The sequence below is a fragment of the Phyllostomus discolor genome, chromosome 8 (assembly GCF_004126475.2).
Source record: "Phyllostomus discolor isolate MPI-MPIP mPhyDis1 chromosome 8, mPhyDis1.pri.v3, whole genome shotgun sequence".
Classification (NCBI taxonomy): Eukaryota; Metazoa; Chordata; class Mammalia; order Chiroptera; family Phyllostomidae; genus Phyllostomus; species Phyllostomus discolor.
The window spans coordinates 81,430,630-81,449,499 of NC_040910.2; the positions used below are offsets into that span (position 1 = coordinate 81,430,630).

Here is an 18,870-nt window from a genome sequence, read left to right on the forward strand (position 1 = left end):
AGGCCAGCCTCTTGTTCCTCCCAATGTCAGTCATTTAATAAACATGTATTTTCTACCCAGCAGGCCTGCTCACTGGCCCTGGGTGTTCCACTGGGCTGAGACTCAGAGAGTGGCTGTGTTGCAAATTCTTCCTTTGACGGGCATAAAGGACAGATCCTCTCATCTCCTGGCAGAAGGACTTTGTTCAGACCTCCCTGCATCCCTGCGTAGTTGAGGAGGCATGAAGCCTGCCTGGTGATGATGAAGCTCCTTCCTAGTAGCATCCTAGAGGAAAATTCCATCAGTGCCTTTTGGATACCAATCTGTTCTCTTAGCTTTATCCAACAGACTTGATATACAGAAATCAATCTGTAATATCCCAACAGTAAATCCCACTGCCAGTGACTCCATCCTCAGGCTTATGTTTTGCTGCAGTATGTGTCATCATGTGGCTCTATTCTTAGGCTCAGAGGTGTGTAGAAATCTCTTCCCTCACATTATATTTTCCCAACATTTATGTAATCACTAATAGGAAAGAGGCACTCTTTCTTATTATATGTTTTCCTATTACATTAACTCATTTAGTCTTCATAACAATTTCGTGAGGTATTATTCTTATTTGGCCACTGAAGCTACAGAAAAGTTAAACAATTTGGCTGATGATATATAGCTAGTAACTGACAAAGCTGAGCTTCTGCAGACCTAGGCAGGCCAAACCCAGAGTCCTTGTTCTTAGGAAATAAAGAAATCACTAGGAAAATTTCACAGTGACCCTTGATGGATGTCTGTTATCATATGAGAAAGACATAAAGCTCAAAGGAGGAGGTTACAGGTTCATAAATATAGCTGATCAGGAGATGAAGAGGGGCTGTACAAAGAAACTTGTATTGCCTGGGAGGTGCACTCTGGCATGTTGGATACCCCCTCCCACTCTAGTGAGTGTTGGCCTCTGTTTGTACCAAACCATTGGCTGTTGCCTGCTGTAAGTGCTTGCTGTTTCCTTTCTACAGCCCTTGAGTCTGTATTTTTAAGTAAAATTTATTTACAAAGGAATTCACAGCATTACCTCTGCAATGTTCCCTCCAAATAAACTCTTTTTTTCTAGTCTCCAGTCTCCCAGACATTTCTCCTTGTCAAAGTCTTTGCCCAGCACACATATATAACACCACAAAGGCCTGCTTCTTCTCACACTCTTGGGGAAGCCCACATAATTAATGTTGTCATCCAAAGGCAATGCTGATGCAAAGCTCCTGGGGTCCAGATTCTCTTCAAAGTACTGCTTGGGCTGAACAGGGCCCTAAAGAATTTGCTCCACTGTAAAAGGCCTTTGTTTCTTGTGATTTGATATTTGTGTGATTTTTTTTTTAAGTAAAACCTTTTCACATACATTATTTCATGGGATCCTCCAAAGAACTTCATGAGGTAGAAGGTTAGGAAGAGATTAAAGACTTCATTTGGTGGAGAGGAAACTGAGGCACACAGAGGTGATGTGACTTGCCCAGAGTCACGCACTGGGAATGTGTCATTCCTCCTTAGATGGAGCCAAGCCTCCATCTAAGCTGTACTACCTTTGGGCTTTAGTACCATTGTGGGCTTCACTTGTCTTACCTACATCGTAATGGGATTTGAATAGGTAGGTGCTCTGTAAGGGTCATTTCAACTCAAACATTTATAATACTACAATTTGGAGGAATACTTTTCCCTGAAAAACCATGTCATCAAGCCTCCTGAATCTCACATTTCCACCCATGTTATTTGCATCCATCCTGGAATATGACTTCGTAGTTTCAAATTCTCATCTCAAAACGTCACGCTAGCAACTGTGCCCGAAGGAGGGGCGGGGAGGTTCCTGCCCTATGCGTTGCGCGAACCTGACTGCAGGGGCGCTGCTTAAGTCGGAAGGGCGTTCGCGTTCTGAAAGCCCTTGTCCCTCGCGGCGCCCCGTCGACCCGGGCCGCCGCCGCCCGCGGAGCCGGAGGAGGTGGAGCTGGCTCTGTCCCGGCTCCGAGTGGGTTTGCAGTAGAGTAGGCGGTGCGGCGGCCCCGGGTGGCGGAGGCTCGGGCGGGGCGGCTGGGGAGGCTGGCAGGCAGTGCCGGCCGCGCGGGGAAAGCGGTGTCTTGGGGTGGGCGCTCCAGGCAAGAGGAGTCCGCTCCATGCATGCGGGCGGAACCCGGCCCAGACGAGCCGCCGACATGAAGAAAGACGTGCGGATCCTGCTGGTGGGAGAACGTGAGTCCGCGCACCGGAGCTGGCGGCGGCCACCGCAGCCCCTGCCATCCTGCCCCTGCTGCCCCGGGCCTCTTCATCCCCCGTCACCCCACTCTTCTCCATCCGCGCCCCGAGTGCGCCAAGCCCCTTAACTCTGCAGGCGGCCGTCAGCCTCCTACCTCACCTGGGCCCTCCTAACGCCTCCCTCTCCTGTCCCCGAGTCGGCCTCCCAAGCCGTGTCCTCCTTAGTCTCTGCCCGCCCGGCCTCATCCCTTCTAAGCTCCTCTCCCTCTTTTCCTCTTCAAATCCTTTCCTTCTGGGCCTCAGCGTCTCTGAGGCCGCCTCCTTTCAGACTCTCTCGCCTTCGGTGGAGATTCCCTTGTCACTGCAAAGGCAGGTGCCGGAACGGGCACACTAACCAATGGGATGGCGTGAACCGGCTCCCGGGAAAGCTAGGGGGAGGGGTGCAGGACTGTCGACTTGTGGGCAAGGTCAGGTTTCTGCCTTTTCTTTTCCTTTTTTTCTTTTTTTGAGCGCTGTCTTCTAAGCATTGACATGAAGATATGCAGAGTTTTTAATGATACTTGTACTTTGGATTGGAATAACTCCTGGTACACTAGATAATTCCTCATTATTTTACTCTCAACTTGAAGTTATAAAAGTACTCAATGAATGAATAATTACCTGGGAAGGGTCCTACAATTGAGAGAATTATTGTTACCCTAAAACCTACTTTCCCCCCTCGTTTTAAGCATTATTTCATAGCTCCTTGATGATTAACTTATAAATAACAGGCACACATAAGACCCAACATACACGCATACGCACGAGACCCCTTAGAGATGTCACCTTGTGAAGATATAATAAAGGAGAAATGCCTTCTGTTCACTGCCTTGGGGACAGAACAAACTTCTAGGTATCACTGTGCAAGTTACATGACTCAGTTGGTAGGACTAAAATAAGAAAGTGCACTGGCAGGACGGGATTGTTTGTTTTCAAGTACATTTAGTTAATGCTCTGCCATTGCTGTTTTGAAGCATTCTATTCTAAACCCGTTCCATTCTAGAGTAGCCCCTGCGGGCTACTGTGATCCACTCCCAAGGAAAAAAGCTAAAGCATACTTGCCCTCTCATGTAGTGTTGTTTGATGGTCATTGAAATCTCTGTTCACCTGCTGTCTGGAGCAGTCTTCCTTTACAATCAGGAGTTAGAAGTAAACTTAGCCAGTTTGCTTTTTGATTCGCAGTTGTGAATTTTAGTCTTTATTTATAACTATATCTTTATCTGTATTTTGCATGGACTTCCTTGACAAAGTTCAGGAAGGTGTTATTTAACATGATTCATACGGGTGCATTTGGAAAAGCAGGGTAGGAAAAGTGAGTAGATGATCTGATTAAAAAACTGGTCTTTAACTGTATTATAAAATGGCTTTATAGTTTAGTAACTTTTTTATATATAAACTCTTTATTATATATATAGTTCCATTACCATTTAGTCCCCTTCCATCCCCTCCTCCCAGTTTAGTCATTTTTAATGCTAATTTTTGAAAAGCTGAAATGCAATGTTTCATGAGTTTTAAATATAGGAGGCAGTTACGTATAATCATTTTGTTTGTAAAACACCTAATAAAAATACTATACATGTATAAGATATTGTCAGCCTTAGGTCATTGAAGTTAAAATGTTAATAGCATTATTTATTTAGAAATACATAAAAGAATTAAAGACTTATTAGAAAAATTACAGGCTGTGTTCTGCAGAAATGAAAACAAAAGAGAGTTGATAAAAGTACACGTGCAAGAGTTTGATCAGAGGGAGAAACTTGACTCTAGAGAAAGCCTTAGGTTTTGAGAAGGACAGTTTTCTTAGAAAAGGTTGTACCAGAAACTTTAGGCCAGCTACCATATATGTAATTTCTTTTTACATTTAAAAATACCAGAAAGAGTTACACTTATTTGATATATGTCTTTGTAATTAGTTATGTTAATGGATGGCATGGGGGGGATGTTTGAAGCATTACTTTTTGAGATTTAATGCAAATATTTGACAGCTGTTATCCTAACTGTAGCATTTTTAAATGCTAGGTAACTGTAAGTGTGACCAAAGCTATTTTAAATATTGCTGGTCTGCTAATGCAGATTTGTCAGAAAACCACTTCTTTAGGAAAAAGTAGTAATTCAGTTGTAGTTTTAAGATATTAACTAAGGGGAATGGGAAAAAAATAAAGGAAGAGGGACACCATCTCTGGTATTGTTGTAAACCCTATTTCTTCTCTATTACTTCAGTGCATTTTATTGCCATTAGTGTCTGTCCCTGAAGCCACAGAACAGCAGCTTCATTCATCAAAGCCCAAAATAGTTGTGAATAGTTTCAACATTCTGTTGCTAAACTTACACTGTCCTCTGAAGGTGAAATGGGCCTTTTTTTTGCCCATCCAGAATCTGGATTCTGACCCATCCAGGCTTTACTGCTAACTAATTGCTTGATATTTATTTAGCGATTAAATCAGAGAAGTTAGGCTGTCTGTAAATTTTAGGTGTTTATTCGCAGAGAAAGCCAAAGTGTTTTAAATATCATCTTCACCTCATCTTAATTATTGAGCGTATTGAATATTATGCAGGCCAAAAGAAATTACTATCCTTAAAGTGAATTTTTTTATGAAGATTTTATTTATTTATTTTTAGAGAGAGGGGAAGGGAGGGAGAAAGAGAGGGAGAGAAACATCACTGTGTAATTGCCTCTCACACACCCCTTACTGGGGACTTGGTCAGCAACCCAGGCATATGCCCTGACTGGGAATCGAACTGGTGACCCTTTGGTTCATAGCCCACGCTCAGTCCACTGAGCTATACCAGCCAGAGCCAAAATAAAATTTTAACAATCTTTAAAAATGTTACTACACCAAACTTAGTTCTTCAGGCTACAGGTTTTCATAGTCAAATTTGTTGGCCAAAATTTGTATTTAACCAGGTTTGCATTAGAATCCTTAACAAATGTCCTTGTTACCATAAAATTAGCACGAGCCTTATTACCTACATTGAAAGCACATAAGATAGTTTTAGTTTAGTGAGGTGTTATTTTTAAATGAAATTGAGATACAGTTGTTTTCTACTGGTTAGATTCAGTAGGAAAGTAGAACTGTTATCCTCCTTTTAAATATTTCTGGTAGCTCTTACCCAATTAGTTTATCAACTGGAACCTTTGCCAAACTAGTTCAGGGTGACCTAGGCTTTTGTAATATCACCTTAACTGCTCTCCCTGCTTCTAATTTTGTTCTTTCTCCATGTAGTAGTCAGTGTCATCTTTAAAAAGTATTTCAGATCTTGTTACCCATATTTTTTAAAGAGTTTATTTATTTATTTTTAGAGGGAGGGGGTGGGAGAGAGAAAAAGAGGGGGAGAAACACAGATTTGTGAGGGGAACACAAATTGGTCACTTCTCATCACCCCCAACTGGGGACTTGGCCTGCAACCCAGGCATATGTCCTAACTGGGAATCAAACTGGCAGCCTTTTGGTTTGCAGGCTGGCATTCAGTCCACTGAGCCACACCAGCCAGGGCTGTTACCCATTTTTAAAATCCACCTGTGATGTGTGCTTTCACTTAGAATAAAGTCCAAACTTTTTTTAAATTTTTAAAAAAGATTTTATTTATTTATTTTTTGAGAGAGGGAAGGGAGGGAGAGAGAGAGAGAGAGAGAAACATCAATGTGGGATTGCTGGGGGTCATGGCCTGCAACTCAGGCATGTGCCCTGACTGGGAATTGAATCTGCAACACTTTGGTTCGCAGCCCGCACTCAATCCACTGAGCTGTGCCAGCCAGGGCTAAAGTCCAAACTTTTAAAAAATACATATATTTTATTGATTTTGCTATTACAGTTGTCCAGTTTTTCTCCCTTTGCCCTCCTCTGCCTGGTACCCCCATTCCTTTCAGCAATTCCCCCACTCAGTTCATGGCTATGGGTCATGCATATAAGTTCTTTGGCTTCTCTGTGGAGGCTTACAGAGTCATTCAAAATCTGGCCCTTGCTTTATTCTTGTATTACTCTCTCCTTCACTGCTTTCTTTGCAAGAAGGCCCTGACCCAGGCATTACCACCAGTCTTCTGCATATTTGTTCACTTGGCTTTTGTTGTTGTTGTTTTGTTCTCTGGGCTAGAAAGTAAGCTTCAGGAGGCCAGGGGAGTTGCCTTGTTGATTGTGATATCCCCAGCGCCTAGAATAGACTTGGCGCAGAGTAGGCAAATAGTTGCTGAAAGAATGACTGAATTCAGGCCAGTTCAGTACTTTTTTAGACTTTCCTTGTTTTTCACACCACTCCTCAGTCAGAAAAATTTGATCTTTCTCCTTTGTTAAATCCAGTTTGATGTGGTTATTGTTAGAATTTGAAGCGGTAGCACTTGTCCTGTCTCTTGTTCCTGTCCTTAGCTTTATTTTCTCTGGGAGATTCCTGTGTTCTGGCAACAAAGTAGACCCGTGACTTACAATGACAATGTCATGTCTATTCCATGTCTTGGCTGCCAGGAATTATAGTCCTTGCCAAAAAGAGGTCAGCTTCTCTTTGAAACACCAGAAGTCATCTTAGTTTTGAAGGAGTTGAGGAAAGATTCTTCAGGAATAAGCTAGGGATAAGAGTCAGACTTTAGGAATAAGGTAGGAGTTTTTTTTCTTTGTAAACATTTATTTTTATTGATTTTAGACAAGCAGGAAAGGAAGGAGAAAAACATTTATTGTTTTTCCACTTCCTTTCAATGCATTCATTGATTGGTAATTGCATGTGCCCTGACTGGGGATTGAACCCAGAACCTTGGTGCATTGGGATGATCCTCTAACCGACTGACTTACCCGGCCAGAGCTACTAGTAGTTACTTCAGAAAAAAACTTCCTATGGTCCTGTTAAAGCCATATAGCTTTCAATTCTGGTCTTTGTAAGAATGATATTTGAAGATTAAACAGCTCAATTTCAGTGATACTGTGTTTAGTCCCTGGGTGATTTTTCTGACCGAGGATGCATCCTTTCTCACTGTCGTTTTTGCTCCTCTGGCACCAGCGGGCAGTGCTGTGGATCTGGTGTGAAGGAGAGGGATGAACCACAGTGTTGGCCCTCCTGCAGTTCATCTGCATGTGGTCAATAGAATTTTCCTTTGGAACAATGCTCAGCCTTTCTCCACATGCTAAAGTTTTCCGTTTAAAGCTATAGTTCCATAGTCACCCTCCTCCTCCCTGTGTATTCTAATTCAATAACTCCTAAGAGCCAACAAGTCTTCTTAATAAGAAGCAAATAAAAGTGAGGAGTAGGCCCCGCTGAAGCACGCAGTGTTTGCTATCAAGAAAAATAGCCTATATGGCTGGTAGGGTGGTGATTGGAACCAGAAAATGTTATTTCCACTTTACGAATATTAGGAATTTGCTGTCATTTAGAACTAGATGTTCAAACGATGTGATGAAAGACAAAGAAATTTTTAGCCTGGCTAAATATAGATAATTCTATAGTGATGAATTATGTTTCCCATGGATGACCTACTTAGAAGCATGGCATCTCACACAGAACTGTGGCATGTTGTGCTGAACTGAATCGGAAGGCCTTCTGTCCTTGGGAATGATTGTAGCCATGCTTCTTTTTCTATAGGTTACTGCACTATTTCTCAGGCAAAACAGAGGAAATAGAGATTGGATGGCTGGCTGGCAAAGAATGATATTTTTGTTTTTCATATTAATATTTATATTAAATACTGTATGCTTTTTGTATATAATTTTAAATGAAATTATTACAAAACTATTAGATAAAATATCTATACTGTATTTTATAGTAAATATAAAATTTAACTGGTACAGTAGTTAGAGAAGAGTTTGGGACTTTGCTCCTTTGTGAAAATTTTAACTTATCAGTTAAAAATATGTTGGGTTTATGCTCATCTGCCATTTTTAAGGGGATTTTTTTATTATAGGCTTATATAAATATTTAATTTAAAATATTTTAAAATTCAGAATTTTCAAATTCTAAAGTGTTTTTGCTTATCTTTAAGGCACTCATTCAGTTCTCAACCAAAATAAGCTTAAAAGTGGCTGGCCTATTTTAATTTTAAACCTGCTTTTTGTTGTTGATGTTGTTATGGTTATTATTATGTTTTGGTGGTCTCGCTCAAGATTAGGTTAGGTGGGCATAAGAGAAACAAGAAGCCCTAGATTAATTTCACTTAGGCATTTCTTAACTAAATCATATCTGTGTGATCCTTTATTTAATTAATACATAAATGTATTTATTTATTTATTTTTATTGTTGTTCAAGTATAGTTGTCCCCATTTTCCTCCCACCCCAGCCATCCCACCTCCCACCCTCGATCTCTGCGACCCTTTATTAGTTGCAGTATCTGCCATCTCACTGTTCTTCCTCAGGAAACCCGAAGTGGTGCTAGTGAAAACATGCTCATTTTCTCCCAGACTCACTGTACTCTCTTGCTCTAATTTTGAACTTGTTTTAAAAAAGGAAATTGCCCTTGGATTTTTATGTGGAAAAGATTTATGTTGATTTTTAAAAGGTCTTTTATTATGCAATTACCTCAGAAACTAGATGGAATTGTTTTATTGTAGTGAGTGTTAAGCTACCTCCTGTTCTCTAACTAGCGAGGCAAGATATGAGTGGGGAGTGTTCATATAAACAACCTGAATCAGAACATCCCACTCTTGTGGCCCTGTCTTGGACCGTCTGTATGACCAAGTACAAGTAAAGCTCTTTCACCGCGGTTGTCTTCACAGTACCTCCCGTGCTGCCTAGGTGTTTCCTGTCCCGTCTCCAAGGCCTGCCCTGTTGGAATAGACCTGGTGGCGGGTTTGGACTCTGGCCGGAGCCTGCTGTGTATGGGCAGCCAGAACTGCCTTGATGAGCTGAGCTGAGAAGAAATTTGAATTTCCTGAGAATGTTGGTCTTTCTCTTCTGAAAATACCAGTAGGGATGAAGGGGGGAAAGGCAGGAAGGGACTATGGCCAGGAAAAGGTTGTGCTAATGAGTTTTCACAAGAAAGAAGAGGAAGAATTGTTGGGATTATGGTAAAGGCAGGGACTTGAAGGTGTCACAGAACACCCACTGAAGGCCTGAATTGTGCCAAGGGATTCTCCGTGAGTCTGATACAGGAGAACAAGTCCTAACCTCTTTGGAAACTAGTAGTCCTTTTGATGTTGGTGATTGACTTAACTTCGATCATTTTGTCTAACATTGTGAACTGCTGAAAGTGGGGTAGCTTTCTTCGGAAACTGTTGAGGGCCTTGGAGTTGTGGGATATAAGTGATATTTTAGAAACGGAATTCTGAAAAGGGGATTATGAGAAGGATCAAGGTCTTAAAGGTATTAAGGCAGACAGAATTCTCAAGGGCCAAGCAAGAGTGAAGCTTGTTTTCCTTTTGATTACCTAGGAGCATCTGAATTACTGAGTATCTAATTCATTTTTCCCATTCCCAACATAGTAGATAAGGTTAAGAATGTAGAGGTATATAAGGTATGCAGGAGAGTTCTTCAAAAATGGAAAAGTTTCTGGGAACATCTGTGCTATTAGAAGTTTTGGGATTTTGTAGACACTAGGGAAAAAACAGGCATCTCTCCTGGGGCCAGAAGGCCCAGAAGTTTGAAGGTCACAGGAATTGTACAGCCATTGGATGTTCTAAAAGGCTTGTTTTAACTACCTGGGAGTTAATATTCCTTACTCAGATGAGCTGCATAAAGTATAGGGCCCTGTGGACTTGATTGTACTTCACAGCAGAAGCGTTCTGTCTGGTGATCGACAGAGAGCTCTGCTGTGTGTTACTTGTCTTCGTCAGACATCACCACTCTTTGCAAGGAACCCTGCTAGGGCTCTCTCCCAGAGGTATTCTTCTTGCTCTGCCGCGTTACTTGCCAAGAAGAAAAAATAGACAGGAGGCCCAGGTTCTAGATTTCGGGATGCTGGACAAAGAGGACAGTGGCATGGCTCATTTTACATAATGTAACTTTTGCTTCCATTGTGCAGAATGATGTGGAATTAGGATGGACTGCTGTGGGTGTCGAGAGGAATACCAGCTGAGCTAGCTGAAGGTTTGGGGTTGCTGAGTCCCTATGCAAAGCCATGATGAAAGGAGTTATTTAAGGAAAAAAGTTATGAAATGCTGCATATAAGTCAACAAGTTCTAGAAATTACCGGACCCCACATTGGCTTGGCGGGTCCCACTTGTTCTTACAGATAGATGAATATTCCTGCCAAATCACTTTCCACACACAGTTCATCAGTTAATAGATACAATTTGGAGATCAGTCTATTTCTAGGCTACTTTAAGGTATGTGATCTAATGCAACTTGTACTTTTTCATCTGTTATAGGCCTGTTTTCTAGGTGTAATACAGGATGGTTCATACTAACCATAGAATATAAGCATTTATACCATGTAGTTAAAAAAAAAAAAAGACTGATGAGAAAATTGAAGCCCAGAGAGTGTCAATGACAACTCCGGGTCAACCTTTAATGACCAAACAGGTTCCCAAATCCACGTTTTCTGGCCCATTCCAGTGCTCACTTAATTCCTTTAATTCAAACTCATCATCATCACAGCAACATGTTTGTATTTAATGCGTGTCACATATTGTCCTAAGCATTATCCATCTGTCATCTTAATTAATTCTCTTAACCACTTCGGTGAAGCTTCTCAGCATCATATTTGAGATGAGCACATTGGGACTGATGACTTGCCTGAAGAAACGCAGCCAGTAAGCACTGGAGCTAAGATTTCAGTCCAGTTCTGGCTGGTTCCAAAGGATGTATTCTCTTTTTTTCCCCACCAATAGTGATTTGGTATAATATTTATTTAAAAGGTATAAAGAATAATACAACAAATGCCCATCAGCTGGCTTAAGAAATAAAACATAACTGATAAGGTGAAGCCCCCACCCCATTGCATTTCCCTCTCTTTCCCTCAAAAGTAGCCAAGCACAATCTCACATCCACACCCTTTACCACGGAGCCATACAGCTCCGCTTACTACGTGCATTGCTGAGGAGCTAGGGATTTGGCAGTGCACAAGAAAGACAGCTTCCCTGCTCTTGTGGGGTTTCCTGTAGGTGGTAGTGAAATACTTGTTCGTTAATCTTTCTGGAAACACCCTTTGTGAAAAACCACCCAGGTTTTCACAAAGGACAGCTAGGGAGTCCTTTAGGAAACCGCTGGTGCCATGCTAGAAGGTTGCCTGGGTATTACATGGGCACAATACTGTCTTGAGGACACACATGCTTTTTCTCTTTTATGAGCTTTTCTATTTCCAGCTATGTTGCCAGCCTTCTAGGAGAAGTAGATACTCCCTTCTCCTCCTGTGCTTTCCTGCCTCCCCTTCCTTTCTTTAGAGTGGTGGAACATAGCACTCGATCCATACCTCTGTGTGGCAGTTTTATCTGTCTTGTTTAATACATTTTCCATATTATCCCCACTTAAGACTTGGTCCAGGCAGATGGCAAATGTGTCCGAGTGGAACTCATACTCTTGGATAGAATTTCTATTACAGTGCTTCTCAGTTTTCTGAGCCATCACTTCCTTTTATAAATACAAAACTCCCATACCCTCTGCATTCTGACAATTTTCAGATACTAACTGCGTCTCCTACAATTCAGTTCAGTTTTGACATTAACTGCCCTGTGCTAGCATCAGATCCCACAGGTTAAAAGTCAAGGTTTTCAACAAGATTACTCTTACTTTAGACATCAGCTTGCAAAGTGGGGTCCCCAGACTACCCACACTTATTCCTGGCTGACTACAAATTTGGGGTTTCCCGTAAGCCCCTCAGGTTTGATAATTCACTAGAGTGTCTTGCAGAACTCAGGAAAGGTCTACACGTACGATTACACAAAGGAACATCCAGATGAGGCGTACAGGGCACCACCACAGGGCAAGGTCTGAGAGGGTCCCAGCGCACCACCTCCCTGGCTCGTCAGTGTTCACGGACTGGAAGGCTCCCCTGAGTGTTAATGTCCAGAGTGTTTATATGGGGCTTCATTATGTAGGCACGATTGATTGAATCATTGGCCACGCGATTGAAATCAATCTCTAGCACCTCCCCCTCCCTGGACGTTTTGGGGTAAGGCTGGAAGTGCCAACACTGTCATCACATGGTTGGCTCTTCTGGCAACCAGCCTCCATCCTGAAGCAATCCAGGCCCTCCCTTACCCACAGTGAGTCACAGCCGGAGGGTCAGCTCGAGTGTGGCTGAAAGAGACTAGCAGAAGACTCTCCTGTCGCTTAGGAAATCCCAAGAGATTTTGAAGCTCTGTTCCAGAAACTGGGGATAAAGACCAGGTGTATTCTTTATTATATGACACCCTCCTTTAATGTTATTTGAAATTGCAATGTTAATTAATTTTTATTGAAAACAAATTGAACAGAGTAACTTTAGAATTTCTTAAATTGCCTGAGCAGTTATCTACTATCCACAGTTCTTCAATTGCTCTTAAGAAAAGTGCTGAAAGGGATAGTTCCAGAACCTACAGGAGGTGGAACTCATTTCCCAGACGGCAGTGCCGAGGCTGTAGCGATACTCTGGTGTCAGGCAAAGTGATGCAATTCATTCAGTCTGGTTGACGTGATAGCGGTCCTTTTCCTAGTCATAAAAGTAAAAAAATTCAATTCATCATCTAGGTGTTTCCAAATGTATGGGTATTGCATTAATGTAAATGCATACAGGTTAAGTATGTACCTTATGTTCGTAACAGTTTGGTATAAGCTATATGGCACAGGAGTAGTTCAAAGGAGGAAGGGGAGGGATATAGTAGCCCTGGGGTGTCTTTAGGGATGAGTAGGATTTGAGGTGTCCTTGAGAGATGGTTAATACTTGGAGAAGTAGAGGGGAGAGAGGTAATGGTATTTTAGGTGAAGAAAAAAATACATGTGAGGAGACAGGATTTATCATGGCTTCTTTGTACTTACACACAGCAGTATGGCCTTATTGGAGCAATTTGTGCATGTGAGGAATAGTGGAAAATGAGATTAAATAGATCAGCTGTGTTAAATTATGTATGATTTTCAAAGGCCAGTAGAATAGTTTCGACTTGATGTGGTAGGTAATTGAGAATCAAGGAAGGCTTTTGATAAGGTGAGTTAGAAAATGAAAAGAATATGTAAGAAACATGGATTGGCATTTGTATTGTTGGTAGATTAATGAGAAGAGAGATTAGAGAAGGGGGATAGAGAATTGGAAACTGGAACCTGGCTGGTATGGCTCAGTGGATTGAGCACCAGCCTGCAAACCAAAGGGTTGCTGGTTCAATTCCCAGTCAGGGCACATGCCTGGGTTGTAGGCCAGGTCCCCAGTTGGGAGCATGCAAGAGTCCACCGATCCAGGTGTCTCTCACACATTGATGTTTCTTTCCTGCTTTTTCTCCCTCTCTTCCCTCTCTCTAAAAGTAAATAAAGAAAATCTTTAAAAAAAAAAGTAAATTAGAACAATTTGAGCCTCCAAATAATGACAGTAACAGATTATAAACTGTAGAGTAATCCATGAGACCATGCTAATATGAGTCAGAAGGGAAGTCTTTCCCTGTGGTAGAATGCTAAGTAATGTAGAAGGTTTGATAGAAATAAAAAATTTTAGGAAAGTCATGAATGGTTGCTAAAGCCAGTAGGCAAAAGTTTGATGAGAAACAGGATATTTACATGGTCTCAAAGTATCTCCTCATAAGATACTTATTAATTACAAAAGGAAAAATAGTAACTTTGTGGTGGAGGAACCTGGCAGGCACCACCTCCTCCAAGTGATGACAGCCGACATCACCAGTAACGGGACAAAATTGGCATCATCTCTCTCCTGCTGTGGTGCACTGAGAAGGATGCAATATCACTCCTGTGGTATTCTTGCCAAAAACGCAAAACCTGAACTTAACCATGAGATGGCCCCATACAAGCCCACCTGAGGGATATTCTACAAATTAAATGACTTAAATGGCTTGTAGTTTTCAAAAACATTAAGGTCATGAAAGGTAAAAAAGGCTGAGGATCTTCCAAATTAAAGGAGACTAGAGAGGCATGACAACAGAATGCAGTATTTGATTCTGGACAGGAAAAAAACACCCTGATTTTTCTTTTCTATCAAAGATAATAGTGGAACAGACCCGAGATGTGATAAAGTCTGTAGATTAGGTAATAGTGTTGTATTGCTGTTAATTTCCTGGTCTTGACAATGCACTGTGGTTATGTAGGAGAATGACCTTGGCTTTAGGAAATACATAGTAAGGTTCTTAAGGGTAAAGGGTCATCATATCTGCCGCTTACTCTCAAGTGGTTTAATTTTTTTAAAAGCATATATATATTTAGAGAGCATGATAATGCAAATGTGATAATGCAAATGTGATTCCACGTATGTTAACATACATGGCTTAGCCACCAGGAGATGGATTATTCTCTTAGGTGTGCAACTCACCTTTTAGTGAGATCCTGAGGAAATCACTGTCCAGGGCCCCAAGGTCTTCACCTGAACACATTTAGCAGGAGCTGGATTAGCTGACATCGATGACGAGGTTCTAGCAGTTCCGTGACCATGGCCCCTGGATTCACTGGCATGGTCGGAACTTAGTGACAGTGTTTATTTCCAGCCACAAGGAGAAGGCCCAAGTGTGCTCTCACAAGTCAGCTGAAAAGAACCGTGGAAATCAGAGCTAGAAGCCATCTGTTAGACTGCCTAGCCTGTCCCTCCCCCAGCGGCACTCCCTTGTTCACGGCACACCTTTTCAGTTTTGGCCAGTACGCTCCTTTCTAGCTGTTTGTTGTTTTCCTAGGGACTTGTGTTTTTTAGTTCACCCGTTCTTTTAGTCATTAAAAAATAAGAGTGTGACTTTTCTTAACTTTAAAATCTTCCAGTTCTTTTATGTTTAGACTTTACTTTTGGAAACGGTAATTTGCTATTATGGCAGAGATTAATAGGCAGGTGGACTGCTTTCCTCTAGAATAACAAAAGGATTTAGTTGATAAGCAGTTGGATGTCTGTGGTAGTAATTATATGATCAGAAAGTGATGGGAACAGAAATCACATTTCAGAATAAAAATTAAGATTTTTAGCTTGTGCAAAAAAAAAGGTAGGCTAGAAAATGTAACAGGAAAGGGTCTTTGCTCTTACTAACCGTTTCGATGTGATACCCTAAAAAACAAAGAATGTAAGGCTGTACAGAAGTAGGCACACTGACCTTCTGTTGGTGAGGATGTAAGCTGGTTTATTCTTTTTTGGAGGTAATTTAGTAATATCTATTAAAAACAAAAGATTATGCATGCCAACTTGAGTTCCATTTCTAGGAATTCATCCTCTAGAAATACTCATGTAGCATTGTTTATAAAAGTGAAAACTTCAACAGTGTGCATTGGTAGATGATATAACACAGCATACAATGGATTCTTATACAACTATCAAAAAATAATGTAGGAAGCTTTTTAAATGGTAATATAAAATGGATTTATCATTGCTATTTTTAAAAATTGCAATAAAATATAGAAACCATAATATTTAACATTTTAACCATTTGTAAGTATACAGTTCAGGGACAATAAACACATTTATAATTTTATGTAACCATCACCACTTTCTAGATTTAAAACTTTTTTAGCATCCTCAACAAAAACTCTGTATCCATTAAATAATAACTACCCCCCACCCAGAGATTGTTATAAGGTGACATCTAACATTGCCCAAATGCATAATTAAGTGATAAAGGAGGACTGCCAAATAGTGTGGATTCTGGTTCCAGTGTGGTGAATTATTATAATATGTTAATTTAAGTGTAGGGAAAATCCAGGAGACTGTCTGTATTAAACTGTTAATGGGGGACATTATGGAAGAACTTTAGTTTTAGATCATAAGTTTTGGTAATTCTTTGTTAAACAATGAGTATGTGTAATTTTTCTAAGCAGAAAAAGAGGTATACTTTATTGTACTAAAACTTTGTAATTTCGGTGGCTCTGATTTTTACTAACAACAGACTTTTTATGTGATTGCAGAATTTGAGTTTATGTAGAACCTGGACACTTGATTAAAGCAGTCATTTTTACTTTCACAGCTAGAGTTGGGAAGACATCACTGATTATGTCTCTGGTCAGTGAAGAATTCCCAGAAGAGGTAAACATTTTTATTTCTTTTCTATTTTTAAAATGTTCTAAATTTATCAAAATTGAGCTAAAACGAAACAAATTCTTCCTTTTTTTGCATGCATTTCCTTTCTAACAATCGTGACTTTGAAAAGGCTCACGTTATTTTATACAAGACATCTTGGAAATACAGTGTAGGGGAAAGAACCACACTAGCTCTGAGTTCACCTCCATCCTTTGCATTTCCTGCTTTCGACCTTGGCTAGGATATGTGTTAGCTCTGTGCCTGATTTGTCTCATCTGTGAAATGGGAGCTCAGAGGGATATTAGAGATGATCTAATCTGTATAATCCTCTCTTTTTTGTTCTGGGTAAATTGTTTCTTAAAAATAAAATGTTACTCATAAGCCCAGAACAAAACAGATGAGTATTCCTTAGTTAAGGTTAGGGTAGAAGGCTTGGATTCCCACCTGCCTTTCACCTGACACCCCCTAATCTTTGAGAGAACCACTAGGATTCCGATACACATTTGAAAACCTTTATTATTATCTACTTCCATCGTTTTACCAGTGGAGAAACTAATTCATTTCGTCTTGGCCTACCTCAGAGGGTTATAGTGGGTCTCAAATGAGATAAGATTACCAGTGGGAGTGCCACCAAAGGTAAGGTGGCTTTATTATATTACTGGCAACAGATATATTTACAATTTGGAAGTCCCATTATGAGGGATCATTGCTTATGGCCTTAGGTAGTCAGGATATTATTGTGGGGAATGGGACAAAGGCAAATGAGATGAAAATTCACGTTTTAAATTTTCTTTCTTCACATACCAGGTGTTATTAGTGCCACAGTTTATATTTATCCTTTTAAAAAACTTGTTTAGGTAGGAATATCTGTATAATTTCAGTATTTAGACAGAAAGGTGATGGGATAGTATTTTCAACAGTGGCCATATAACCATTCATTATTTCTTTTGCTTTTTTTTCCTGTTAAATAAGATGGTTAAATAAATAACTACTTAATTCATGAAATGAAGCCTATTTTCATGTGGTTTATGGTATTATTGTTTATGGAATTAACAACATTAATTATGATCATGCAGGATGTAATGCCTAAAAGTTTTCTATGATAGTTTAATTTAGTTTAAAATTACCATTTTAGGACAGTCCTCTTGGGTATGAATAAGGGATTTTTAAATGAGTAAAATCATCCAGTCTTTCCAAACAATGTAATCATTAAGAATAAGACTTATTCAATGTAAGCTTGCTACAGCAACAGTCTAACCTATTCCGCGCTCTCCTCCATGAGACAAGCCATTATATAGACTTAAACAGTGTTGAAAAAAAAGGAACAAAAAGAATAAGACTTATTATATAGCCAATCAGTTATCCTCCAGAAGAAATGACTTTTGATAATTTTTTTAAAGATTTTATTTACTAGAGAGAGGGGAAGGGAAGGAAAAAGAGGGAGAGAAACATCAATGTGTGGTTGCCTGTCATGCTCCCCCTACTGGAGATCTGGCCCACAACCCAGGCATGTGCCCTGACTGGGAATCGAACCAGTGACCCTTTGGTTCACAGGCCCGTGCTCAATACACTGAACTATACCAGCTAGGGCGATAATTTATTTGTTTTATTTGAGAATTTGTTTTAGATTGACATAGTTTCTCATTTGTAGAGTATCTAAAGCCTTCAACAAAATAGAATGAAAACAACATATTTTTTAAAAATTGAATGTTTTTTAAAAATATTTTATTTATTCCTTTTTTGAGAGAGGATGGGAAGGGAGGGAGAAAGGAAAGGAAACATCAATGTGTGATTGCTTCTCATGAACCCACTACTGGGAACCTGGTCCACAACCCGGGCATGTGCCCTGATTGGGAATCGAACCAGCGACCCTCTGGTTTGCGGGCTGGTACTCAATCCACTGAGCCCTACCAGCCAGGGCTAAAAACCTAATGTTTGAAATGCCAAATTTAGATACTATTTCAGGCTGCGTCAGATCTGAAGTATCCTTGTATGTGCTGTGCCCATACAGATGTGTATTTTTTAAATGGTTTATCATATAGCATTAATATATATTTGCGTCTGTGATAAAGCACAAAGTAAAGCATTTTTTAACAAAAATAAGCATTTAAAAGTACAACACATACCTGTAATGATAGGTATGGATGAAAGGAGCTTGTATATAGATGAATTTACATAATCTGTGAACAGGTTTGATGGATAATATCCAAAGGTTTTTCTTTTCTGTATTTGTTTTCAAATGAAGGTTCCTCCCCGGGCAGAAGAAATCACCATTCCAGCTGATGTTACCCCTGAGAGAGTCCCGACACACATCGTCGATTACTCAGGTAATGAACGACCTATTGACTTACTGGAGGTGAGGCTATAGGGATAATTTAATCATCCTCGAAAAGGTATTTATTGAGCTTTAGAAAATGTTAAAGAGGGGTGATCCTTTTTCTCCAGCAGTAAATGGTCCTTTACTATCCTTGTCTCATTTATTTATATCTTCTTGCTAACTCCCACCCAGGCCCTCTTAAAGGCTCCATCTTTCAGCTCTGTCCCTAATCCAATAAGTTGGGTTCAGCAATAGTGAACAGGAAGGAGGG

General features: G+C 40.4%; 1 protein-coding gene across 7 annotated transcripts in view; it reads left to right on the forward strand.

Annotated features, from left to right (window-relative positions):
• Positions 1-1,938: 1,938 nt before the first annotated feature.
• Positions 1,939-18,870, forward strand: part of RHOT1 (ras homolog family member T1) — a 60,759-nt gene continuing 43,827 nt past the window's right edge. For 5 of the 7 annotated variants that reach the window (XR_004904825.1, XM_036033397.1, XM_028519594.2 and 2 more), the window contains exons 1-3: positions 2,008-2,208; positions 16,230-16,288; positions 18,528-18,609. Coding sequence is in view for 6 of the 7 variants with exons in the window: in XM_036033397.1 (XP_035889290.1) it covers positions 2,133-2,208; positions 16,230-16,288; positions 18,528-18,609 (217 nt within the window). In the remaining variant the exon portion in view is untranslated. Of the gene's footprint in view, positions 2,209-16,229; positions 16,289-18,527; positions 18,610-18,870 lie in introns of all 7 variants that reach the window. The other 2 variants (XM_028519595.1, XM_028519596.1) reach the window with 2 other exon arrangements.